The 27,187-nt window shown below is 39.5% G+C and overlaps 1 protein-coding gene across 6 annotated transcripts in view; it reads left to right on the forward strand.

Moving 5' to 3' along the window:
- MAP4K3 (mitogen-activated protein kinase kinase kinase kinase 3) overlaps positions 1-27,187 on the forward strand; it is a 126,249-nt gene that overhangs the window by 29,890 nt on the left and 69,172 nt on the right. For 4 of the 6 annotated variants that reach the window (XM_005311264.5, XM_005311265.5, XM_042846491.2 and 1 more), the window contains 9 exons: positions 742-797; positions 4,506-4,553; positions 9,045-9,087; positions 10,583-10,655; positions 14,137-14,268; positions 14,559-14,621; positions 14,711-14,792; positions 14,906-15,016; positions 25,658-25,730. In XM_005311264.5, coding sequence (XP_005311321.1) covers positions 742-797; positions 4,506-4,553; positions 9,045-9,087; positions 10,583-10,655; positions 14,137-14,268; positions 14,559-14,621; positions 14,711-14,792; positions 14,906-15,016; positions 25,658-25,730 — 681 coding nt within the window. The remainder of the gene's footprint in view (positions 1-741; positions 798-4,505; positions 4,554-9,044; positions 9,088-10,582; positions 10,656-14,136; positions 14,269-14,558; positions 14,622-14,710; positions 14,793-14,905; positions 15,017-25,657; positions 25,731-27,187) is intronic. The other 2 variants (XM_065589852.1, XM_065589854.1) reach the window with 1 other exon arrangement.

Raw genomic sequence — 27,187 nt, forward strand, 5'->3', positions numbered from 1 at the left:
TTCCAAGGGCCACAGTGGGGAGGTTCTCGGGCCGGGACTTTGAGACCCTTGATCTACCCTACAATTTTTAGCCTGGCAGCCTGAACCCTGTGATCCCGAGTCAGTTGACCTGGGCTCTGAGACTTGGCGCCGCTGTTTTTCTGTTGCAATGTAGGTGTACCCTAAGAGGTAACACCAAAGGATTTCAGTATACTCTAGTTCCCTGGTAATTAGATTTCTCAAAGTACCCATGAATTCTTAGAAAAATTGGTGTCATTTAGATATCCAGATTGACCTGATTCCAGAACTCCATGCTTCCCTTTACTGAGGATCTTGAAATAAAATAGGAGTTACATTTTGGAAGACAGATTTAGATTTGTTCTCAAGTTTCATATTGCAAAGTGGTGTTTTGTGTGACGGCTGGGAGTTTCAAAGGAGCCTAAGGGAGTTAAACACCCAGCTCCTATTGGATTTCAGTGGGACGTGAGCACCTTAACTCTCTTAATCCTCTTTGAGAAATTCCAGCCTCCATCCATATTTCTTCTGTTTACTTTGTCAGATTGGAAAAGTTTGTGAAGAGGGTTGCTATTCTTTTAGAATTATTTAGTTTCAGGGTAAAAATGATACAGCTGGAACCACAGAACGTAGACTAGTGCTTCTGTGTGTGTCTGCTGAACTTGTGCAGGGCACTGAAATACACCACCAGGAAAATTTTTAAAAAAACCCTCTTTTTGTAAAAACAAAATATTTTCTTTCTTGCAGTGACTGGACCACTTTCAGAACAGCAGATTGCCTATGTTAGCAGAGAAACACTACAGGTAGCTAACATTCTAATTTGTACATAATTGTTAGTCTTCAGGGAAAAATAAAAGGACCAAAAACATCTGAAGCATCTGAAAGAATCATGTTGCATACCTTAGGAGTTACTCTATCTTTTGCTAAAGAGAAGATCCTGTATAATAGCTTTCACAAAATGTAGAATTATTCTGTCATCTGGCTCAAGTTATTCGAGTTGTTTAAAAGGAGGTTAGTACCTTCTATCTTCCCTGTAGTCATGTGTGCATAATTGCATTAAATAAGATATTTGATTTATACCATAGATTAGTAGAGAACTTGAAAACTCAATTTTGAATATGTAAATGAATTATAGGTCTTTTCTTATAAATATAACCATATGTCTTAATTATTTACAAGATACATATTTCTTTGTTTAGAAAACTCCAGGCAATAGTGTGTGGTCTCTTGCCTTTTGTTTTTGTTTTGGGAAAACTTTGATTCCATTTTATTCTTCTAGTCTGAGAGTCTTGAGGTCTCTCTCAAATGGGGCATTTCTTTAGCTATATAGGATGAGATATTTTTGGATTAATAATTTTTGGTTGTTTGAGAAAATAACATGTTATAATTCTCATTTAGTATGTGTATGTTGCTTAGGAAATATAAATGAAGTACCTCATACACAAAAAGAACAGGAGTACTTGTGGCACCTTAGAGACTAACTAATTTATTAGAGCATAAGCTTTCGTGGGCTACTGCCCACTTCTTCGGGCATCTATATGCATCCGAAGAAGTGGGCAGTAGCCCACGAAAGCTTATGCTCTAATAAATGTGTTAGTCTCTAAGGTGCCACAAGTACTCCTGTTCTTTTTGCGGATACAGACTAACACGGCTGCTACTCTAATACCTCATACACATTATCTGAATGTTTTATGAATGAATGTTTTTGTAGATTATGAAATTGTCCCTTACTGCATGTATGATATTAAAACTACAATATTTTGACCAAATATAACATTCATAGGTTCTAATGTGTTTAAAATAAGCAAAATTTATAGTTCAGTCATCCTCATCAATCAAAAGTCTGAGGAAAATATATCTTATATCACTCTCTAAAAGTCAACAGGCTTAGTCCAAGACCTCCAAATCCTGGTCCCATTGAAGTTGATAGAAGTTTTGCCACTGACTTCAGTGAGGCCAGAATTTCACCGTGGGGTGTCTAAAGTTAGGCTACATGTCCATATTTAGGAACCTAAAAAAGGGAGTTTATTTTGCAAGTGCTTCCCAACAGCTCCCATTGAAATCAGGAGGAGCGTCTGTGTACTCCTTACTTTTGGAAATCTGTTCCCTTAGTTAGGTCCCTAAATACAGACTTTTAGGGGTCTACCTTTAGGCATATGGTTTGTGAAGCCTTGGGTTCTTTTAGATCAGTGGTGGAAGTGAGCGAATTGTTGACCCAGTCCTGTAACAGCCCCAAGACATTTAAATCTAGGGGCTATTAGTAAAACTGTTGAAGCTGATGTCAGCTGTATGTCTATACAAAAATACCTATTTCTCCAAAGATATTCATTACAATGAATCCCACTTTTAGGTCCAGGTCCATGCATGCACATGCGGTGGGGATTCTCTCATCTCAAAAATCTGAATTGCTGGTTCCAATTGGTTGTGTCGCATGCCAACCGTGCTCAGGAACCTAGATTCCCCTTGGTGCCTCAGTGATCAGTTCTTTTCTCTTGTGGTAGATAAAGGAGTTCCAGTCGGGAGCACTGACTAGCTCTCCAGCTAAATTGCATTCAGGCTATTGATGAGCTGACAAAAAGGGGAAAAACACTTCCCAAAAGCATATCCTTGCTAGTGCTCCTATCTGTCTAGGTATTTATGCCGTGCCCATCATCTGAGCAGCTAACAAATCTTAGAAACAATCCCTATCTTTTTTGTCCTCCACCAGTCTGTGGTTTGCTTTTATCACTATGTGAAGGCTATTTCAAAGAAGTGGGACTTATTTTTCAATTTGAAGATGGTAATATTCACAGTAATCCCATTTTTTTCCAAGAGTGAATTCTGCAGTCTTGGTCCACTTGCCAAAATAGGTCTCTGTCCCACACTTAAGTGCTTCTGTCTTGAGTTCTGGAGAAATGTAACCATTATGAGTTCATGACTGCCAAGAGTGAGACAGTTGTTCAGCTGCAGTCAATCTCAGAGAGGATTTTGGAACCCTGTACTTGATTCTGGCTATCACTGAATACAATGCAGAGAGTGGAACACTGAAGGGTAGTGTCCTCTCAGTAGCCTGTGTTGTCATCCGGCTCAACTTCTTCCCTTTCATCCCACCACCTTTGAAGTTCAAGTCTGGATGCATTGCTGAGGCACTGTACCTGGGTCACCCCAAGCAGCTTCTGTGCCAGGTGGTGTTTAGATATGAGTGTTTTTAGCTCCAGTTCTCTCAGAGCCTTTAGCTGAACTTAGTCTTATGTGCAGTTGATGCTCTCCAATTTTCTATTCTTTATCATTTCAAGTATGGAAGAAGAAAGCTGGTTCACTGAATTCAGGAATGCCATGATTGTAGTCATACAATTTCCCTTACGGATGTTCAGTATTACTATGCCTTCAGCAAGGACCATGATTGATTGGAGTTCACCATCCGTTCTTGGATATTATTTCATTCCATGTGTCAAATCCTGGAGGAAGCACCTAAAATGCCTCCTACAGAAATTCCACTAAGTTTGATACATAGACCAGAGTTGAGCTCCTGCATTAGGCAAAAAGGCTCTATCTACTTGGGAGTTAATTGAAAATCGGTATCTAAGAGGATGATCTATACCAGTGGTCCCCAACTTTTCCCATGGGGTGGGCGCTGGACGACTAGCTGCCGAGGACTGTGGCCGCCGGACAAGCAGCCGCCGAAATGCTGCCGTGAAGCGGTAACGTCAAGAGGCGTTGCTGCCGAAATGCCGCCGAAATTCAGCAGCATTTCGGCGGTAATGCTTCTTGACGTTGCCGCTTCTTGGCGGCATTTCGGCAGCTGCTTGTCCGGCGGCTAGCAGGTGGGTGCACATGGATGCCCCAGTGGGTTCCATGGTGCCTGCGGGCACCGTGTTGGGGACCCCTGATCTATACCATAGGTGTCTAACTTGGACAGTGAGATAAAGCAGGGATAGACACTTTAGAAATATCTAAATATTGTACAACAGAGATGGCACTCTACATGCCCAGAAGGACAATAGTCTCACTCTCCTTGTGTTCCTGTTATGAATGTGGTGCTCTTTATACACCTCTAACCTGATATAACGCTGTCCTCGGGAGCAAAAAAATCTTACCACGTTATAGGTGAAACCGCGTTATAGCGAACTTGCTTTGATCCGCCGGAGCGCACAGCCCGGCCCCCCGGAGCGCTGCTTTACTGCGTTATATCCGAATTCGTGTTATATAGGATCGCGTTATATCTGGGTAGAGGTGTATTTATTTACTGATTTTCCCCCCCCCCCCCCCGTTCATTCTTTGTCCTATCTCTAAATTGGCTGCTGCTAGATAAGTACAGTTTGAATGTATGATTGTTAAAATCTAGTTTCATTCTCATTCTCATTTCACAACCAGCCAAAACAGTATTTATTAACTTTAGTAACTCACTGAATTGTATCCTAAATCTTATTCTTTTAATCTAGGAAGTAATTTTCTGTAAAATGAAAAATGTTTCAGGCTAAATGATGATGTAAGTATTTTCTTTAACTAAAGACCTTGTTCTTAAACTGCAGGGATTATATTATCTTCATAGTAAAGGAAAAATGCACAGAGACATCAAGGTAGGTCAATTTTTTTTTGGATTTTGATTCCCTTAAAATTAAAAAAGCTACTCTCACTTCCAAAATGTATGCTTGGAGAATAATTCAGGTGTGTTTTTTTATCACTTAGATCAAACAGAGCACTTACTTGGGGCTAGATTGTGGCATTTAGCCACTGCCCTGCATTGGGGAAAATATAGACACATATTACCTTAGAGGAGCATTTTCAGTTGTGCTGGAGGAAAGTGGGAGGAGAATTTAATCTTTAACATATGTTTAAGGTTCAGCATACACCTCCCTTTGCACCAGCCAGCAGGATGGAGTCATGGCAAGGCCAAACCCAACTTTGGGGGGCATAACTCAGGGCAGGAGCTGCTATTCTGCATGGCACTTACGGGTTGGTGAGAAGGAGGCATTCCTTCCCCTCCATCATGTGGTCATGTTAGAGGGTGGCCAAAAGCCAGTTTGGCCCACATAAAGGAATGTATGTTATAAGACAGTTTCAAAATCCAGAACTACTTTTTATCTGCTCATATTACAGGAATAAAGGGACTGATCCAAAGTCTGGTATCTTTCAGTTGACTTCATTTGGCTGTAGATCAGACCGATAATGCTTAATGGAATTTAAACAAAATCGGTGTTCTTATAAAATGCAGTTTTACTGTGAAAAATGGCATCCCCTTAAGCTAAAGATCTGCATACTGTATTGAGCCATGCCTGCCTGTTTTAGTGATTGTTACATATTTACTCCGGTTAATGTTGCGGAGTCAATGCAGCTGAGAGGACGTGAACTGGATTGTAGTACTACTTGTGTATTAGCCACAGAATTATGTACAGTGACTCCTCACTTAGTCGTCCTGGTTAACGTTGTTTCGTTGCTGATCAATTAGGGAACATGGTCGTTTAAAGTTGTGCAATGCTCCCTTCTAACATCGTTTGGCAGCTGCCTGCTTTGTCTACCGCTTGCAGGAAGAGCAGCCCATTGCAGTTAGCTGGTGGGGGCTTGGAACCAGGGTGGACCAGCGGCCCCCCTACCATATTTGAACTTTCAAAAAAGAGGACACTCCATGGAGGGGATTGCCCTGCCCCCTAGCCACTCCCTCCCACTTCCCGCCCCCTGACTGCCCCCCCACAGAACCCCCAACCCCCCCACCCCCGCTCCTTGTACCCAGATCACCCTCTCCCGGGACCCCTGCCCCTAACCGCCCCCAGGGACCCCACCCCCTATCTAAGTTTCCCTTCTCCTTGTCCCCGAATGCCCCCTCCTGAGACCCCCACCACCCTAACTGCTCCCCTAGGATCCCACTCCCTACCTGTCCCCTGACTGTCCTGACTCCTATCCACACCCCCGCCAGATCCCCAGGACTCCCACACCTATCCAACTGCTCCCTGTTCCTGAATGCCCCCCCCGAACCTCCAACCCATCTAACCCCCTCCAGCTCCCTGCCCCAACTCATCCATCCCCCCCCCTGCTCCCTGTCCCCTGATTGCCCCCCCAGGATCCCATGCCCCTTCTCCAACTCCCCAGCCCCCACAACTATGAAAGCTAAAAACTTGCCTTTAAAAAAAAAAAAAAAAAAAAAAAAAAGCTGAGATTGTCCCATAATCTCATAACTTCAGAAGCTGGGACTTTGAGAAAAACACCAAACATAGCAAGACTGGCAATAAAATTGTGATTAGTGGCAAAACTGCATTATCTGTGCTCTTATATGCGCCAATCACAGTGCTCCTTCAGCTCCTTTATGCTAGAATTCATTCATTTGTAAAGCAAAGTCTAGATTGGTGTTTTGCATTTATCACAGCACTTGTTCATTAGAGATAGATTGTGCCCTTAGGCATAGCTGTGAATAAGGGTCTTTGCATTAAAAGGCTGCACCATCCCAGGAAGGAAGTGTGTGTCAGAGAATCACAATTCCCCCACATGCATGCATTCCCCTCTTGCTCCAAGGGGAGGGGGAAAGGGAATGATTTACCTCACCTTTGCAAGGTTGCAGTTGACTTCCCCATGTATGTTCAGCTTAGAATGTCTGGCTGAGAGCCCAGCCCCACCCAGCGCTGCCAGCAAGGCGATCTGAAGCCGCAGGGGAGGGGGGAAGCGGGGGAGGTGCTTTGGCTGCCGCTGCCAGCCCCGCCCCATCATGGAGCGCGCAGCCCCCCCCCCAGCGCTGCCTGCGCGGCGATCTGAGGCTGCAGGGGAGGGGGGGGAGCCAGGGAGGGGCTTTGGCTGCCAGAGAGGCCCCAATCTGAGCGGCTCAGTCCGGCCCGGCCCCACTGTCAGCCGCTTTTCAGTCTTTAAATAGCCGTCCGGGGGGAAATCCCAGACATTTTTAGATGTTTACAAATCCCCCCCGGACGGCTATTTAAAGACCAGAAAGCCGGACATGTCCGGGGAAACCCGGACATATGGTAACCCTACCCTATCAGCTCCCCGCTCCCCTAAGTTCCCTGTGCAGCAGCTGTCCAGCAGGCTATCAATTGCCTGCAGTTCAGCTGTCCCTCCCCCCACTGCCATGTGCTGCTCCTGCCCTCTGCCTTGGAGCCGCTCCCCGAGACTCCTGCTTGATGTGCGGGGAGGGGGGAGGGAAGGAAGAGGGGGGCTAATGTCAGGGTGTCCCCCTGCTCCTGCACCCCGCTTACCCCATCTTCCTTAGAGCAGGGGGGACACACCAGGACTCAGGATGGAGGGAGCTTGCAGCAGCTGCAGTCTCAGCAAGCTGATCTAATTAACAAGGCAGTGTACTTAAAGGGGAAATGCGCACATCTCCCTCCATTCCTACTGCCTTGTCGAGTGAGAGAGTTACCCTTGGGGGCTCAGCCAATTGCTAGTTCATCATCATTTAGCAGTAAAGGGAAATATCCTACCCTCTGACTCCTCCACCTCAACCAAGCTTCACAATCATCATCACTGTGTACCAGTATTAAATTATTTGTTTAAAACTTACACACACACACACAGTTTGTGTGTGTGTGTGTATATATATATATATATATGTGTGTGTGTGTGTGTGTGTGTATATATGTATGTGTACATATATATACACATACATATATATATATAAAAAAAAATAAAGTCTTTTGTCTGGTGAAAAAAATTTCCCTGGAACCTAACCCCCTCATTTACGTTAATTCATATGGGAAATTGGATTCACTTAACATCGTTTCGCTTAAAGTCGCATTTTTCAGGAACATAACTACAACGTTAAGTGAGGAGTTACTGTACTATGTTCCAGTCACAAGGTCTATCAGTTACACTTGCGCAAAGCCTTTCAAAGCTGTTGGGTTGCATGGGTGTACTGAGGGCCTACTTTGTCCTTTTGTATAAAAACTGGTAATCAGAAAAGCACAAGCTGTACTTCGGGAAACCTACTTGGCTGTGGTGCTAACATCTGCCGCTAAATCAGTTTATCTGCTCCTTCCTATTTAGCTCTGCCTTAGGCAGCTTCTCACTCAGCTCAGTTCTGCCCTTAGCCAACCTCTTTATTCAGCTCAGGCTTGTTCCATGTCCTTTGTAACAGGTAATTATAATGGAATCTGATGTGAAGGATCAATTTTGAGCATTCGTTCTGGTTGTTAAATCCAAATAAACACTGCATGTAGCCCCACAGTAGTGTACTTTCCAAATCTAGCACAAGCAAAATTGCTGTTTTCCTAGGTATTTTAGTATCAAGGCAGGTCCATCAGATTACAGTGAGTGAGGATCTCAAAATGGGACTAAACGGTTTTTCTTTTGGAAATATAAATCTGATTGTTTTCCTGTTTGATCTTTATAAGTCGCCTATTAATGAATGCAGATAGAGAAGGGAAAGTATGATTTAATCAGTAGAGGCAAATGGTCACAAAACTAATTCTGCTGTTTGGGAGAGGATTTCATAACTAATGGGAATCTGAGTTGCATAGACATGTACAGCTACAATAAAATTTACAGGGTATTTGTTAACATGGGGGTCCCATAACCTAATGATGTCATTTCAGTTTTACAAATTTCAGATTCTTCAAACACTTAGTCTGTTTTGGTTTGTCCTCTGCTTTCAATTTCTTTTCAAATTTTATCTCAAAACATATAGATGTTCTTTGCCTTGATGTCTTAACACAGCAGCAAAGAGAGACAAATTATTTGAGAGTCCAGTTTTGCATCACTTTATCATAGAAGTAATGGTTTCAAAATGAAGCTCATACTTTGTAACTGTGTTACGATTAAGTCTATAGATTTAAGTAAGGGTGGGAGATTATTTGGAGAGGCAGGGGATTTGACTTTTTGTTGCCTGTTCTACTGAGGGGGAATTATAATAAATTGTACTGTTGGTATTATTTATGATTTATTTTAAAGTTATATCAAGGACCTCTAGAACATATGGATAGGTGTTCTCTTAGCATTTGTGTAAATTTAAATAAATTAAATAAAATACAGAATATAGGCAATATTTGATGCTAGGGTTTATATCTCAGAGCATAAAGAAGCATATAATGTTAAAAAGATACACGTTTTAATTGAATTCTTTTTCTCTCTTTAAGGGAGCAAATATTCTTCTAACAGATAATGGCCATGTAAAATTAGGTAAGTACTTCAGAAATCTTTTTCAGATTATACTGCAAAAAGATACTGCAGATTATAAAAACTTTTTTGAATTCTCATCCAAGAATGCCAGAATGTTATATAATACCAGTAAACTTCAGTGAGAGGGAAGGTATTATTAGGACTAGTTTTTTCATTGATGAGGTCTCAGTGGTGATTGAATTGGTGCATGGGTGTGCACAACTGGCTAATCAGACAATAGCTTTGGAAATCAGGTGAAAGACATATTCCCATAGTGAATTAGTCTGACATTGAAAAAGTAGGCTAAAATTAAATCCTTTACTACGCTTCATTTTAATAAATGCACCTGCCAAGTCTCAGAAATATGAAAACTACCTCCTAAGGCTGCGTAAGTATATGAATCTAAAAGCCGATATCAGAAAATCCTTATGAATACAGTACTTACCAGAGTCTATTTGAAAAATATTTTTTTTATAAGTACTGGAATATATTGCATTACATTTCAAATTAAGTTTATACAATTACTCAAATTATAGGGAAAATGTTAACTAATAAAACATATTGATCTTATTAATTGCATTCTGTGTATTGCAAGAGTAGAAAATGAGAACCCTCAAGACTTACTACTTTTTAATTTATTTTAACTTTAACATGGGTGATTTGATTTCCCAGTCAGAATTGCTTAGCAACCAGGAAGGGAAAGAACACTTTTGTTTTAAAACAAATAAAGAGAAAAACACCATTGTAAAAGAAACAGATTCACACTTAGTCACACTTTATAACTAATTTTATTCAAGCACAATATTAGGTGTTAGGTCCTTTGTTAAGGTCTTCATTTGTGGTTTAAATCTGTTTTATTTTTAAACTAATGTTGATTACTTTTCCAGAAGACTTTCTTAAACTTAACCATGTTACGTTGTTCAAAAAGTTTTAATATCCTTGGTCAGTTACAACTGACTCTGACTGCCCTTCTATTTTTGTAGTGACAAAGATTATTTTAAAATATTATCAATGTTACTATTTCTGGTCATGTTTTACATTAACAAAATAAACATGTATTTTATGATCAGCATTAATATATGTCGTATTACACGTCTATATGAAGACATGTCTCAGTTCTTTACACAAGTTTCCCAAGTAGTGATATAGTGTGCTCTCAGCAAAGCAGAACGGATGGAAATAACTTTTGTTCAGAGGATTTTTAAAGGGTTTATTACATGGATAGATGGTATAAAATTCATAGGTGTACTCTAACATGGGAACATATACATATTTGTGTCTGTTAGGAGTTCTACACTGCAATTCCTTCATGTTTCTTGTGGTGTGTGTTTGGCAGGATGGCTGGGAGAAGGTGATTCTATGGAAATTTATGATGGATTCTGTAAAAACCTCATTAGCTTCTGTGTCCTTAGATATTTAGAAGTTTTTACTACAAAGAAGCTTAACTCTCCTGTTGATAATTAATGACTTTCTTTTGATCATTACTTCTTTAATTAATTATCTTCATTTTTTATAGCTGATTTTGGAGTATCTGCACAGATAACAGCTACAATTGCCAAAAGGAAATCATTCATTGGCACACCATATTGGTAATTGTGTTTTACTTGATTGTTAATGTAATAATAACTTTTTCAATTCCAAAAATAGTAATTTGTATAAAAAGAAGTTTCTGGTCTTAATTTCCTGATTAGACTAAACATTTTGAGTCTTCGTTTATTGCCCATATATTTTATTTTTTTAATGACTTATACCAAATATTAAACTTAGCTAAACATCAGAATGTTGTGGCCAGAATACTGTGATGCTTTGAAAAATAGTTGTATCAGCTATATATTTCATCACCGTTGACTAATATCAGTCATTGAATCTAGTTTTAAGTTCTCCCTGGAGTTTCCCCCCTTTAATTCTGATCTTACAAATACTTTTTCTACCCACCCATTTAGGTTTCAAATGTTTCTTTTCACTGACATGCCTTTCCTGGAACTCTTCACAGTTGGGAGTTGTTGTTGTTTCACTTGTTTGTGTCAACAGATGTGCTTACTATGTCTGGAATGCTCTTCTCAGCCACTTCCTCTTCAAATCTTGTTTTAAAAACCTTCCTATTTGCTTTACTCTATTATTAAATTAAATCCCACTCACCTTTCCCTTCCACTAGTACTCCACAACCTTTTATTCTTTTCTCACTATAACTGGCCTACAAGTATATTTACTTGCATATTTATCATTTTTAAATTTCAGCCTTCTTTTACTCCATCTGTATACTGGAAATGACTTTCCCTAGCTGTGTTTAAGAGAGTTGGGTATATTTACTGTAAAACATTATTTCTCTGTTCTATGCTGCTTTGAAAAGTATTTTGAGATCCTTTGTGTGAAAAATATGAAGTACAAATGTGTATATATTACCACAAGTCTCTCCATTCGGATTTGTATTCTTGAAATATGCCCATGAATAAGGTGTTCAAACTTTTCCATAGTGTGGGCTGTATTTTTAATATATAGTGTCACATGGATCCACCTCCCTTTCACAGTTGTACACACCACCTTCCACTCATGATTGCATAAATGGATTGTGGCTCTATTTCCTGGCTGAGGTGCCTGGATGACTGTAATCCTGATCTATAGCGGTCTTTAACACAAACCACTATGTAGCTGCCAAGTTGTGTCAGTCTCCTTAGGTAATGTTTCGAGCTGACTTGCATAATTGTAAATAATTTGCATATAATCATGAACATCACTTTTGAAAATATTGTGTGAATTTAATGCTGGTAAAGGGCACCAGTTTTATTTTGGATGGCTCCCCTGAGCAGTGGGAGCAAGTAAGACTTCATTCCTTGTACCCCTTTGAAGAGATGGAAGGGAGGGGAAGGCTTGGGGTGTGTGTGTTAAAGATAACCAGGGGGGTTTGATGGGGAGAGGGTCTGGTCGCTGGGTGGGAGCGGAGGAAGTTGCTATAGGATAGTACTAGTTCCATTGGTAGTTGCCTTCCATTTCCACATTAGCTTTTGCTCCTCACACCATCTCCTATTCCTCCCTTAGCTCCTGTTTCTCAGTGGTCTCTTCCTTCCAGCAGTAGCTCCTTGCTTTTCTTGCCTTTTGGGCACAACAAACATAAACTTCCCTGCTCCAAATGGCTTGGAAAAGGGCAGGGGGATTAGAGAACAATCAGAGAGACAGAGTGGCTGCCTGTTCAGCATGTGCCACAGTGGTCTCTAGTGGAGCCAGGCGTACCTGCTGACCAGATTCCTTGCTTCAGGACCCAGCTGAATGTATGCATCATACAAGATGTGTAACAGTACATAGGTCTGCAACTAAATGTTCAAGTGATCTATTTTCATTAACCTTTTAATTCTGAGAATCGCTTTTAAGGGGGTAAAGAGAAAAATAATGGGGAGGAAAAGAGAAACGATCATCTCATCTCCTTTTAGCCAAACTAGCAAACTTAGTGTTTTTGTTAGTTTTGTAATAACATAAGATCTCACACTTACATAGTACCTAAGTTACCAAAAAGATTACAAAAGGCTTTACAAACTTAATATATACAGCAGTCTCTTTAACCACCTCAAGTGAAGTTGCACAGTAATTTAAGACAGGGTACATAGACTAATGTACTCAATTGAGATGGAAGAAGAAATTTAGGTAAGCAGACAGTTATTATCCATATTGGAACATGTTCAAGTCACCAAGCTTAACAACACAGCTATGCAAGAAACTTATCTTTCTTGATCACAGATGGTAAGGATATCTGTGTTTAGAGCCGTTTTCATTTTTCTCCTGCTACATAGTGTCACCTACCATTGTTCTGGGGCATTGATTTATTACCGACTGGGAGGGAAGAGTATCATCTACTGAACTCCTACTCCAGCTGGGGTTTTTCTTGGTGGTCTTCCATCTTAATGAGACCCAGCCATTCTTGGATTGAGTTCATAGCCTGGTAGGGCTATAGCATGTAACCGTATCTGTAACAAATCAAAACAGGTGTTTTCACCTTACATTGGTTAGTCAATAATTTCAAATGTATTGGGTGCTTCTGTTTATGGATATCAATTGAGTATATAATACTTTTGCATCTGAGGATCTCAAAGTACTTTGCAAATTTTAATGAAGTCTCTCAACACCCCAGTGAAGTAGAAGATTATTATTTCCATTTTCCAGATGAGGAAACTGAGACACAGGGTGGTTGTGTCGCGCAGGACATATGTGCAGAGTTGGGAATAAATCCCAGGTCTGGTGACTCAAGGAGTGAAAAAGTTAGATGCATTTTCCTATAGAATTCTCCTAACCTTCATTTTATCACTTTCCAGGCTGATGTTTTAAAACTTTTTTTATAGTTAGATTGTACTCCAGTTTAATCATAAAATGTAGGGCTAGTTTGGTAGTCCAGTGATAGCTCACTTGTGCTATGGCTAAAAAACCAACACTAGTTGGTTTTGTCCATTTGCTGCCAGACTTTGGGGTATTTGGGAGGCAGTATGCTCAGCCCTGGGAGGCTATAGACAGAAAATAGCACCTCACTGTTGCAGTTCCTCTGACTCAAGAGTGTTAACTGATTTTGGAATGACTTGCAGCCAGCTCTCCTCAATTGAGTGAATGAACACCACAACACTAATGCCATAGAGTGGAATGGACAAAGTGGGGGGAAAAAAACTGAAATACCATTGAAGCTCAGTAGATCACAGGATTTCAAATGCTTACAAATAAGTCAAATGAATAAAAGGTTGTGTATACAATGTGTTCTAGAAAAATGAATAATAAAACATTGACTCACACTGAAAAGTGTTAGATTTATCTCTCTCCACGACTAACTCAAACAGAGAAATGTCTTTTCTCTTAAAAAGCAACAGAGGGTCCTGTGGCACCTTTGAGACTAACAGAAGTACTGGGAGCATAAGCTTTCGTGGGTCAGAACCTCACTTGCATCTGAAGAAGTGAGGTTCTGACCCACGAAAGCTTATGCTCCCAGTACTTCTGTTAGTCTCAAAGGTGCCACAGGACCCTCTGTTGCTTTTTACAGATTCAGACTAACACGGCTACCCCTCTGATACTTTTCTCTTAAAAACATATATATTTTAGGATGGCTCCAGAAGTTGCTGCAGTTGAAAGGAAGGGTGGCTATAACCAACTGTGTGATCTTTGGGCCGTTGGAATAACTGCTATAGAACTTGCAGAACTTCAGCCTCCTATGTTTGACTTGCATCCCATGAGGTTGGTAAATAAAATCTGTTTATGGCAGGCTGTAAAGCTCTGTGACTAACATTTTTTTAAAATAGTTGGCTAGACATGTTTGTAATATGAGTGGTTATTGCCAGTAGTATTGTCTGCAAGTTTTCAAAATGTACACATGAAAATTTGTAATGGCTGCATTTTGCATAAACAAGTAGCCTAATCTCATCTTTTTTGGGTTGATGGATTTTTTTATTGCAGCCAAAAATAATTTTTTTAAAGTAATGGATAATCACAATACAAAAAATCACAAAAATGTTATCGGTTTTCAGAGCACTGTTTTTAATGACGAAAAGCAACTTTCAGCCTCCTAAGCTAAAGGACAAAATGAAATGGTAAGCATATTTTGCTCTCTTATTATATTATACTAATCATGCATTTCCCTAAACTACTGAATTCTAATGTTCACTATTTCATTTTGCAGGTCAAATAATTTCCATCACTTTGTGAAAATGGCACTTACAAAAAATCCTAAGAAGAGACCTACAGCTGAAAAATTACTACAGGTATGATTTTTGTTTGTATTTTCGGAAGTAGTTCTGAGCTGAAAGTACCTTTAAACTTACCGTGTTCAAGTTTAAATTAAAACTTTCTCTTTTCCCTTGTCTTTGTCAATTAGCACCCTTTTGTTACACAGCCCTTAAATCGAACCCTTGCTATTGAATTATTGGATAAAATGAATAATCCTGATCATTCCACGTACCATGATTTTGATGATGATGATCCTGAGGTAAGAATACATGCTAACCATAAAAGTAAATGGGTTTTGCTAGTAAATGGGTTTTTAAAATGTTTGACACTTATAGATCTAAAAGCTTTTGCTATAATGTCTATTCTGAGATCTCAAAAGCTTTTAAAAGGTCGTTTTGATCTGTGTGTAACCAGAATATGACATTTTGTCACAAGTGCAGTAAATTATCAGAATTTGTTATAATTGGGAAGAAAAACCTAAAGAAGCAGAAAGCAAGGGTGAAATGATAATTTCAAAGTATCTAATTGTGATATTTTAGGTTCTTAATTATTGTTTAAACACGGACCAGGTCGTATATGGTACTATTAAAAAAAAAAAAAATCCTAAACCCATAGAGGTACAGGTGTAGAAATTGTTTACAAAGCCTACTTGTATTCTTTTGTTGATAGATATTCAGGTTCATGAGTGTGGAGTACTGAGATGCTCTCTGTTTTGGAATCTCTTCCCCAAATGATTGTTCTGTAGTAGCAAACCTTATGGTTACTTCATTTCATCTAAGAGGGATCTGTATTGGGAGTATCGTCAGTAGCAGTCTCTAAATGAACCAGAACTTTTGCCCTAAACTATACAGGTATACGACTAGTTCTTCAGTACTACTGTGTAAAGCCAAGTCCCTTTCTCTCTGATTCTTCACATGGATGCCCTTCCTTCACCCTGTCCCCTCCACCTTATCTCCCACAAGGAGCTAAAGCTTGGAAACTATTTTAGGATCAATGTAGAACTTTGTCTTCCACTGCTAATCTTCTGTTCAGCACTAGTATCACAGTGAAAGTATGCTTTGTGTAGTCTTTTCTTTAATTGTTTTTTTTAAAAGTTGTTTGTATTCTGTTACATTCCTTTTGCAGGTTATATTTATATTATTTCCAGTTTTAAAATAATCCAGAAAACTTGATTTCACTTAGTTTTGTCAAACGTCAAGGCATGATAACATCAGTGAAGCTTCTACAGATGAAAAAAATAGCATGCTTATATAAGAATGATAAACCAGGCAGTAATTAAATGTTTCACAAACAAGAGAAAATGGATAGCATGTAGTCAGAATGTCTAATTTTATGGTGTATTTGCATACACAGTATAAATGTAGACTATCCAAATATTAGCAGCTTCCAAATTGATTATCGGTTTTGAAAGCTTAAATCTTTTGTGACAGGCAGGCATGCCATGGATTGTGTTCCTGTATGTTTGTGTTTGACTTCTTTTGTGAAAAACTAACTCTCAAAAGGTCTGCAAATGGAAATGACCTTTCAGGGTGAGACCAGGCTAAACTATTGAATTCCAAAATGTATTTAGTTTTGACTTCAGAGACTGCTAGTTAGACAAAAGTTGGTCAGATGTGATAAGAAATAAAACGTGAAGATGACAGTAGACCAACACATCTCATTAGAACTTGAAATGAGCCAATGTTATATTATTTGTTTGTTTCTGGTAATGCCCACAACGTGCTGAGCACTATGCAATAGTATGTAGGCTCTTAAGACCTTGGGAAATAAAATGCTGTACACAGACAAAAGGACAAGGGGTGGGAGTAAGCAGTTCATAAACGTAATATTCTTATTAATTATTGTAGTACCAGACAGTATGCAGGCAATTCGCAGAAAAAATATAGACCCTATTTTTACAGTGAAGGTCTTACAATCTAAAGACAATAAACAACAATGGAGAGCAGCACCAGGTAGAAAGGGTCTCACTGCATCCTTCGCTAAAGGAGATGATCTGTTGAATGCCAAGCCTATTGGACTGGAGTCTCTTAACTTTTGGGTTTTCATAATCCAAATGATTATGGTGGGGGGAAAACCCCTCATCAGGACCAAAAGATGACCAATATGGACAGGTAGTGAAACCAGTGACATGTCTGCATTTCTGATTTGTAGTTTAATTCTTGTTAAATACTGTTTGTACAGGAAAAAAGGATGCATATTGTTGTGAGGATGCATATACAGTTCCTTCAAAATTGTAGCAGGAAGTTAGGAAGGAGCGGTTCTAAGAATTGTTGTCCCTATGGGGTCGTCCCTGGTTCCTTGGAAGTTGGATTGAATAATTGATGTGCGGTCGTCTTCTGCCATTTGCCTGTGGAAAGGATCCCTGATACGATTTGCACCTTCCTCATCTTGAATTCTCTTCTTGGGCCCTTGAAGTGATTAATGTCAAATCTTCCTTTGCTGGAGCCATTTCATTCCACAGGGATTATAATTGTGCTGGAGGGCTCTTTAAGAGTGAGCCCTGCTTTAACTCTTCTCTGTCACTTTTGGCTTACCACTAATAAAGTTCTTACCTCTGCTGCCGAGTGTGTTCCTAGTTCTGTGTCCCACTACAAGCAATATGGTGACAGAAATGGCTGTATCCTATCTCCTAGAGAAAGGAGAAAATAAAAGAAAAAGAATCAGTGGAATTCCACTACCATGAGCAGGGAACATTTATTTTCCTTATCCTCAAGCACTGTAGCAGCCCCCGGTTCTGGCGCCAGGGCTAAACTTGGCAGTGGGGGGAAGAGAGAGACTAAGTGTCCTAAGAAGGATGGGGGGCAAGAAAAACTCCTACCCAAAGCAGAGGCCAGAGAAAAATATATTTTCTTCAGAAAGGAATGTAGAGAAGAGACTTTCTCAAGAAACTGGGCTGTGGGCAACACACCGGAACAGCTTCAGCAAGGTGTCCCAGACCCAGAGAAACAGAAAAGGATGAGAGGCATCACCACAGGAGAAGTGGGAGGGGGTGGAGAAGATGCCTTAAAGGTACAGAAGCAGCAGGATAAAAAGTAGCAGATTGTAAAAGAAATAAGTTTCTTCAAGAGCAATGAAGCTAATATTTCCTATAATAATCCCTCCAGAAGGTTTTCCCTTTGCTGATAAATCAGCATGGTCAAAATGGATAGGTTTTGACAAGCAATTTTGCATCGTTGCGTGGGAAGTGAGAAATACAAAGTAAGCTGTCTCATATTTATTATGGCAAGTGACCTACTTGAATACATCCAACCTAACTCCAGATCTAAATGACATAGTGAAGAAACTCTCTGATGTACAATTTTTAGGAAGTCTGAAAAACTCAGATAAAATCAAAGGTGAACCCAAGAATACAAACTTGTAGTGAGACTTAGCAAAAAGCACAAAACTCAAGCAGAAGATTTGGAGACAGTCTACAAAGAATGGGAAACTACTTGTGGAAGATACAGTAAAAAAAAAAAAAAACACCTACACCATTCTTGGAAAATGTGTCCAGCCTGTAAAGGAGAGTGCACTAAATGTCATAAGAGACATGAATGCAGCATTATTTAGATCTTATGTAAAGCATGGGCTGGGGGGCGGGGGAGAAGAGAAAAGAGAATAACATTTTCTAAGTGAAGTGTTCACAATAGACATGGTTGCAGAGCTGCTGATGTCTTCGCAAGGAAATATGGAGACTGAAGATCAGTACGCAGCTCTTCACTAGAATGTGATGACAGTTTACAGAAGACTAACTAAAGTGAAATAGTGAATCCAAAAGCAAAATTAACATACCAGCATACACATCAGATCTTTGACGCTGGGCAAGCAGACTGAATCAATGAAAAATTCTTCCAGTGTGAAACTTGAAAGAAAAGTTAGCAAAGGGAATCTCTCATCTGCGATATTGGTCTCTCTCAGGCTCACTGAAGAGTTGGTAGATTGCTCTTGCTGATATCAGGAACAATGAATTTCCTTTCCATGAACCCAGGCATCACATGATCCATGGCTGAAACTGTAAAGAGAGCAGTGAAGTGGAGATCGATAAATCTTATAGACCTGATTGTATACAAGTGGGTGGTCTGTCTATTTACTCTAGTTAAGAGACATTCAATTTTGAATTGGCCTTTAAGGGAATGCTGCTACAGAAGATGTGGAAAATTAGACAGTGGAAATTACACTTAAAAACCTCTTTCACTTTAAACATTACAATCTTAATTTTGTGGCCTTGTGTGTGGATGGTGAACATATACCAGCTAAACCTCTGCAACCAGACTTCAGGGCCGGAAACTGCACGAGAAAACGTGAATCTGGTGCAGACGGCTGGTAAACACATGGAAGATCACTCTCTCTTAATCAACCATGAGGCGTTTGCACAAGTTACACCTTGTTTACCTTTGACCTATCTTCCAACCAGGGATGTGCTGATCACTATTCCCTGATAAAAACTGGGAACCTGAGACCAGAAATACGTTTTGCAAAGGCTTTGACAGACACTATCAAGATGATTGTGTATGGGGCTTTTGACAGTGTCATAGAGATAAATCAGAGGAGAAACGTTCTTTTGACTACATGCGAATATGGACACTATACAGCCATTGTGTGTTTTATCAGCAGACCCTTACACACAAGAGAATTTCTTAGATGTGCTTCCTTGCGAATGGCTCCCAGGTGGCAGTCAATCTCAGAGACTTCTCCCAAGGTTTTGTGGTCAACACACAAGCACACGACCAACCAAGTGAACAATGGCTCAGCTTGTACCTGGTGGAGTGTGACTGTAGAGACTTTTTTGACTCATACGGATACTCCCCAAACTGTGGTCTTTCCTAGAAGCATTATGAAATTTTTAAACAAAAATGCCACCAATGTGTTTCACGTTGGAGAATTACAAGACTCCTGCTCTGTCGCCTGAGGCTATGGCTGCAGTTTTTCTTACCTCACCGTAGTAAGGGTTTATCTTTTGGTCAGATTTTAAAACTGTACTCTAGTGATTTAGTGCAAAAGGACGGGATAGTGATGAATTCTGTGTAAGAAAAACAACAGAACAAAACTTGGGCACGTCTAGGCTTACTCAAAACATGTTTCTGCAAGCCCAGATATGTGTATCTTGCCATTACTTTTATAATAGTGTTTCTCAATAAACCAACCTGAGGTCGGGGTTTAAAGACAATGTCTGGTAGTGTGGGGTTTTTTTGTTTGTTTTTGTTTGGTACAATGGCCAATGCAGAGAAAGTACATAGTATTTTTTTTTTAAAGAATAGAAATGTTTTGTTTAAAGGAAAACATTACCATTTTAAAAATGAATGCATGAAAAACATTGCACATTGAGCCATTTGGGTTTTTAGCCAACTTTTGCTTTTTAGGAGGGAAAAAGGGAGTGGTTTCTTGATCAGCCATGGTTTAAAGGCCTTCAGGCGTTCCAAAAGCTCTATGTTGGCTGTGTTGTGGAAGATGGTACGTTCAGCTCCACTATGGCATTTATAAACACATCCCATCCTTTAGGTCCATGCCTTCTAGGAATGGAGCTTGTTTGGGTGACAACCTGACTAAGTTAAGCATGTTAGAACCATTAACAACTGAGCCTTTGTACACAAAAGCCCCATAATTGTTCTGTGAAGAGATGTTTTTACCCTGCTCACTTTATTTAGCAATACTAATGCATTTCTTGAAACACCTATTCACATTATCCAACACCTCCTGAGTAACGAGAGTCAGAATTCTTTGGTATTTCTGGGGGTTGGCAATCATACTCTTTCTTGTTCCAGTAGAAACAGATTTATTTTCTCTTTATCTGCATCACTCTGCCTCATGTACATAAGGTATCTTTGAAGTATGGCTGCATAAAGTTTATTTCATATTCAACTAAATTGGTCCTTTGAAGAATAGCCTTCATTTCAGTATCCAGTAAGTGACCCACAGTTGTTCTGATATTTTCCTCCGCTGGAGGGAAAACCCTTAATTGCTCCAATTAGTGGGAAGGCACCAGGTACATTTTTTTTCCCTGCATACTCTTTTATTGATTAGTCAAAAGTCCCATTATCAGAGGGATAGCAAAACTTAAGAGGTCGATAAACTCCCACCCCAGACCGCTTCACCAGATGCTTTTTTTTTTTTTTTCTAGTGAGATACTTTTATTACACAGTTCTTATACATTACTTTTTCAGCACATGTACTTAATTGTGTGTCAAAGGTACTTTTTCTGTTAAGGTATTGAGTTCTAAATTACTACTAAATTATCAGAGGCTGAACACAATATGCCCTTCCTTTTCTGCGGGGGTGATTGGCTAAGTAATTTTAAAAGGACCAGGTTTCTCTTCACATAGCCAGATGTGCTTGCAGTTGGCAGCCTCGGCTGTTAAAAAGGACTTACCAAAAATTCATTTCTTTTTGTACCCAGCTGTTCTTTTCAAAGTATAAACTGTGGGCCAGTCTGGATGGAAAATCCTAGTTCTTAATCTATAAACCTCTGGTGTAGAAGTATTTAAATCCACCACCAGATAGCTATAAGTTCTTCCGGTAGCTTCAATAGTTTCTAGAAAGAATTCGGCCTTGCTAGCGTACATTTGCAGAGCAAGCATAATAATTTGTAATTTATCCCTGGGTTTTTTAACAGAATCATGTACTTTGTGTTTCGGTTAATTGTGCAACTCTTCCCCTCCCCCCCCCCCCCCCCCGACAAAATACGTTTTGAACTATATACATAATGCACACCTTCCTGTAATGCATGTACTTGGTAAAGGCTTTCTCAATTTCATCACTTTCACAAGCAGAGTTAATCAAATAGTCTACAATAATCTTATTTACTTTATTGATAGGAAACAACTGGTCATCATTAAAAGCATCAGGTGACCCCTCCACAAAATTGATAAAAGGTTATTTACAAAGCAGTTCTTTATACTGAGATTGCCTGCAACTGTAACACCACACAGTAGGCTCAGACATAAGATATTTGCTCAGTGTTATCCAACACATTTTTTATAAAGTGACTTTTCTAATAGTTGCTAGGCCCTGTGAGAATTATAAAAAAAAAAAGGTTTCCATCATGTATCCATTTTCCAAAGCTGTAGTGCAGGTTTTAAACCTTTCTCTGATGACCCTCATGTTGTGACTGTCTGCATTTTCTTAAGGGTTTTTGTCTCTATTTGCTACTGATTTTTGTTCCTTACAATAGAGGACTGCTGCACTTCTCTCTTCTTTGGGTTATACTTCCCTAGGTCTATGCTATAATCTAGATTAGATCTGTCAGATTGTCAAAGTAGATCTTGTCACAGTTTGCTATGTTGAGGGTAATCTCTTTGACTTTCATGTAGGCCTTTCCTTCTGACACCTTGTGCCCATACGACTTTGGACTTACTGACACAAACTCTGTGATGTGTTGATCTGGCAGGATCTCGCTTGTGAGGTCCCTTAAATAATCCGCTGGAGGGAGTTTCCAGTCTCCCTCCCTTTTCATGAATATCACCTACTCTGTGTCATGGTACAGGCACCTCTTTGCAACCTGTCTAGCAGGTTATATAGTTCTAATATGGCCATAAGTGGTGGTGAAACAAGCCCTGAAGACGTTGGTATTGCCAGAGACCATGCAGCATTCTTTTGTATGCTTCCAAGACATGCAAGCTGTTTCATCATTGATAAACTTGGAGGATGAAACCTCATAATTGGGAGAAAATAGGTGCTGAAAGAGTTCGTCAAGAGTCTCATGATGCTGGTATTGGGTAGGTTTGTTCTTTTGCCTAATTTACCCCCCAGAGAAATTAAAAACAGTTTAGCAATTTGATGCTTTGTGGTGTTCAGCATAATCTTATGTTGGCATAAATGCACATCTTCCTTCTTTTTAGAAATCATTAACTTATTTAGGTTGTTTTTCTTTATGCACCAGCTTGGATACCCTGAAGTCTCTTGTTTCTGTATTTAGAAAAGAGTTTGTCAGATTTTTCTTCAAAATGCCAGATTTCATAGGTGGTGGGTTGTTTTTGTTTTTGTTTTTTTTGCGCCACCATACACCCTTTTGCTATGGCTGCATTCAATTCCACTGTGCACCAAGTCCCCAGGATGGCGCTCTCCTCATCAGTATGGGTGCAGGTCTTCTGCTACTCAGTTTCCACACAGATTTGGCATAGTGGGAACATAAGTTTGCCACCTACTCTGACAGATAACATTGAGGGGGGGGGGGGAAGAGGCATTGTGGGCAGTGTTGTTTAATTTTGGAATTCCAAAATAATTTGTGAGGGGTCCAAATTTGTCATGAACGATATCGGCTTGTTCGATGGGGTACTCTTTAGTTTTGTTTATGAAAGGGTACAGGCTGGTAAAATTGTAATAGTGGATTTCTTCATTGGGGTTAGGTTTGTAATACAAGAAAATAGTGTTAGACCTCCCTCCAAAAAGAGCATCCCTGAGCACCAGAGTTGAAGCAATTGGGCTTTGTTGAAGAAATCTGCAAGCTCCCTCCTATCTATTTCTATCATCACCTCCCACTTGTGTTCCCAGAGGGTCCTGACTTCATATCCTCATCTTTTCAGAAAATCAGTCTTGAGCTGTCTTGTAATAAAGAAATCCAAAAGTCGTCCCTATCATTAGGTTGTGAGATTTTTCATCATAATAGGTGACACAGCCATGGAAAAAAACCATTAAAAACCCCATTGAAAGGCTGTGCATTTCCTGTTAGTGACGGCATGACTGTCTAGAAAGTAGGATCCTACCTGTAAAGCATATTGTATCTGTATATTTTCTTTGTGAGCGATATACAACAGCCACTGGATAGCTGGAGTCGAATAGCTTCTTCTGTCTGTGATAGTTGTCTGGAGGGCGAAGTGCTGTGGTGTTGGGCTGTAAACATATAAATCTGTATATAGCCAGGCAGTCAGAGGCCAACATTCTGCACTGGAAAGGATCTATATACAAGTTTATCTCTATCAGGACCCTTCACTGCAACAGCGATCTCATTTTCATGATCTTTTCTCTGTACAGGATACAGGCCCATTTCAATGTTGACATCCTGCTGACAATAATACGCAAGCCCCTGCTGCAAGTCAAATGTCTTATCGGTTGTCCTGATACCAGTCCTGATACCAGTCTTTCTTCCCAGGCATCATGCTGTCAGTGTCGTAGTGCTCTCCCCTGGCATAGGCCCCACATAATTTTGTTTTTTTTTTTAAATAACAAAAGTGGGAAATACTCTTTGTAACCTTCAAACTCCATCACCTCTGTAATGCAGCTTGAAGTTGCTGTTTCCATTCTAAACAAATCACACTGAAATAAAGACGTGTATCATTATTAGTAAAGACAGCATGTACAAAGAATAAGATTGTATATTATATATTTTCAGATTTATAAAGCAAGCGAAACCCCTTGTCCTGCAGCCCAGCAGTAATAATTTTTGAAAGATGGTTGCTGTTATAAGAAGACAGTCTCCAAAAAAGCTTGTTTATGCCAGCCTAACTGTTTGAAACAAAGTTCAATGTCTGTAGTTAGCAGATTGATTTGATCACTACAGCTCTGAAATTCCCTATGTATGTATGTATTATGTACCCCTCCTAAAATACTTCCTTTTGTTTAATTTAATATTAATCAGAGCTCACCCACCCCCCTTTCCGTGGGTGAATTACTGATTATTTTTCCAGCTCCAACAGGACCTAGTATCTTTAACCCTGATGGAGCATTAAGGAAACATGGATGTGTGATTACTAAGGATATGATTCTGTCATGAAGGTTGCAGATTCCATGACTTTCCAGCATCTCCGGGACTACTTCTGGGGCACGGCTGGAGCCCCCAGTCAGCCCCAGGGCTGCCAGAACAGCTGACTGGCGGTCAGTCTCAGGGCTGATGGAGCAGCGGCCCCTGGGCTGCTGAAACAGCTGGGCTTCTGTGAATTTTTCTTTGCCTGTGTGACCTGTCCCTGACTTCTACTAAAAATACCCGTGACAGAATCTTAACCTTAGTGATTACATCTGAAGGCAATGGTTCCACACAACCTCTTTTTTTTCAGTAGGTTATGGTTAAACCAATGTAATTCAGTGGTGTTGAGTCAGCTCAGTTGTACTTATGTACACATGTCTCAAATATCCATGTTTTATACAGAATATAGGAGCATTTTTGGTTTATTTGAAACACATGTTTTTGTTTTATTTCCCCTGAATTCTACAACATGGATTTCAGCTTTTTGCTGTAAATAGGTTTCTTTTCTTAAAGACATAATAGCTGGGTTCTTTGAAGCTATTTTTATTTAACACATACAACCCTTGAAAACAGAGATGCCCCATCAAAACGTTCATCTTATTTAACTGCCACACAGACCTTGTAACAGAAACACAGATAGTCACAAAGACCTTTTTTAATAGACATTTTTATTTACAGGGACCCAGGTTTTTTTATACTTTATATCGCACGCTTGTCCCCTTGCCAGTTTCTAACTTAATTCTTTTAGACTTTTTTTATAATGTTACAAAGTGGGGCTCTGTAACTTTGTGTGTGGGTCAGGCAGTCAATATAATGCACTAAGCGGGTATTCTTTGGTATGGTAATTTTGTTTAAATACTGTTAGGATCTCGAGCGCTTTGCACAGCAAGTATAAGAAGGAAACAGACAAATTAGGATAAATACAGACTTACCACTGTCCATTTAAATTCAGAATGATGTATGTAACAGCTATAAAACCATTGCACACTCAGCTAGACTGGCACAAACTGTACAGATATAATGGAAATATATATTGTTAGTACGTGGACAGCAGTCTAATGTAGTGGTGTGTCTTTAAAATGCAAAACATACTCTTTATATCGTTTGTTTTTAGACTTCGCTTGTATCAGACATTTTAAAATATTCTAAGGAGATGAGTAAAATACATATTACAGGACAACTGTATCTTCACATAATAGAAGGTATATACTTTTGGTAATAATGCTTTTTTTCTTTCTTTTCTAGCCCCTTGTGCCTCATAGAATTCATTCAACAAGTAGAAATGTGAGAGAAGAAAAAACACGCTCTGAAATAAACTGTAAGCATGTGTATACTTCATTAAATTAAGAATATTAAAGGTTATAATAACTTGAAATTAGCTTTTAACTTAAACTGAGCTTTTGTCTATCTACCTTAACTAGAAGGAGTCCAGTGGCACCTTAAAGACTCAGATATTTATTTGGGCATAAGCTTTCGTGTTTTTTTTTTAATATGAAGCAGTGTTGGAAAACAAAATGGTATGGACTGGTACATATTTTAAGAGAGTGTGTGTGTATATATGTATATGTCAGGGATCGGCAACCTTTCAGAAGTGGTGTGCCGAGTCTTCATTTATTCACTCTGATTTAAGGTTTCGCGTGCCAGTAATACATTTTAACGTTTTTAGAAGGTCTCTTTCTATAAGTCTATAATATATAACTAAACTATTTTTGTATGTAAAGTAAATAAGGTTTTTAAAATGCTTAAGAAGCTTCATTTAAAATTAAATTAAAATGCAGAGCCCCCCAGAGCGGTGGCCAGGACCCGGGCAGTGTGAGTGCCACTGAAAATCAGCTCGCGTGCCGCCTTCGGCACGCGTGCCATAGGTTGCCTACCGTGTGTGTGTATACACACACACACTCTCTCTCTCTGTCTCAAAATATGTACTGGTCCATACCATTTTGTTTTCCAACGCTGCTTCAAATCTCTCTCCTACTACAGCCTAGTGAAATAAGGTTTGACATAGGTTCCTCTCAAAGACTTTCAATGCTACTTCATGCTATTCTTCAGAGAGGGTTTCCAGGGAGTGGTGCAAGATTCTGTCTTCACCCTAGGTTTGAGGAAAATGTCATCATATTACTGCTATGCATTGCAACTTGGTACTTTACTTTGAATATTGCTGGCATTAAACTTTTGGGCCAGCTATTCAGAAAATGTTTAATTTAAAGTTGGAGTGAACCCCCTGAAACTTTATGGTGATGGTAAAGAAACCACTGCTAAGAAAACCCTGTGCATAACACTGACATCTCTCATTCAACTATTATTTTAAGATCATCAGTTTTATTTTCAAACTGAAATGGTCACACGCAACTTGGTGGAGGGAGAGTCTGATGAGAGGTTAGATCAGAAGGCAGGACTTCCCTTTCTCCAAAAACAAATGCAGTTTAAATGTTGAGTTTGGTATCTTGGGATTTATAAACTAATAGTAACTGGAATTCTTGAGCTTCAAGAACTCAAGAACATTGTATCCAACTTTTGGTACAATGGCCAATGTCTCTTGCAGAAGAGCAGTGTTGGAAAATTTAATTAGTACTCCTCAACCCTTCATCAGGGATTTTTACTGCTGGTTAAATCTCCCAACAGTACGGATCTGAAAAAGCAATTCACAGAAAAGATTTACTCACCTGTAACTAAAGTTACGAGTTGCCATGCAGAGTTATGCTTCCCTACCATGCTGCTTCTGAATCCTCTTTGTGATCCTTCTCATGTGTGGATGATGAGGACATAAGGGCAATC

This window comes from Chrysemys picta, chromosome 3 (assembly GCF_011386835.1).
Source record: "Chrysemys picta bellii isolate R12L10 chromosome 3, ASM1138683v2, whole genome shotgun sequence".
In the NCBI taxonomy this organism is placed as follows: Eukaryota; Metazoa; Chordata; order Testudines; family Emydidae; genus Chrysemys; species Chrysemys picta.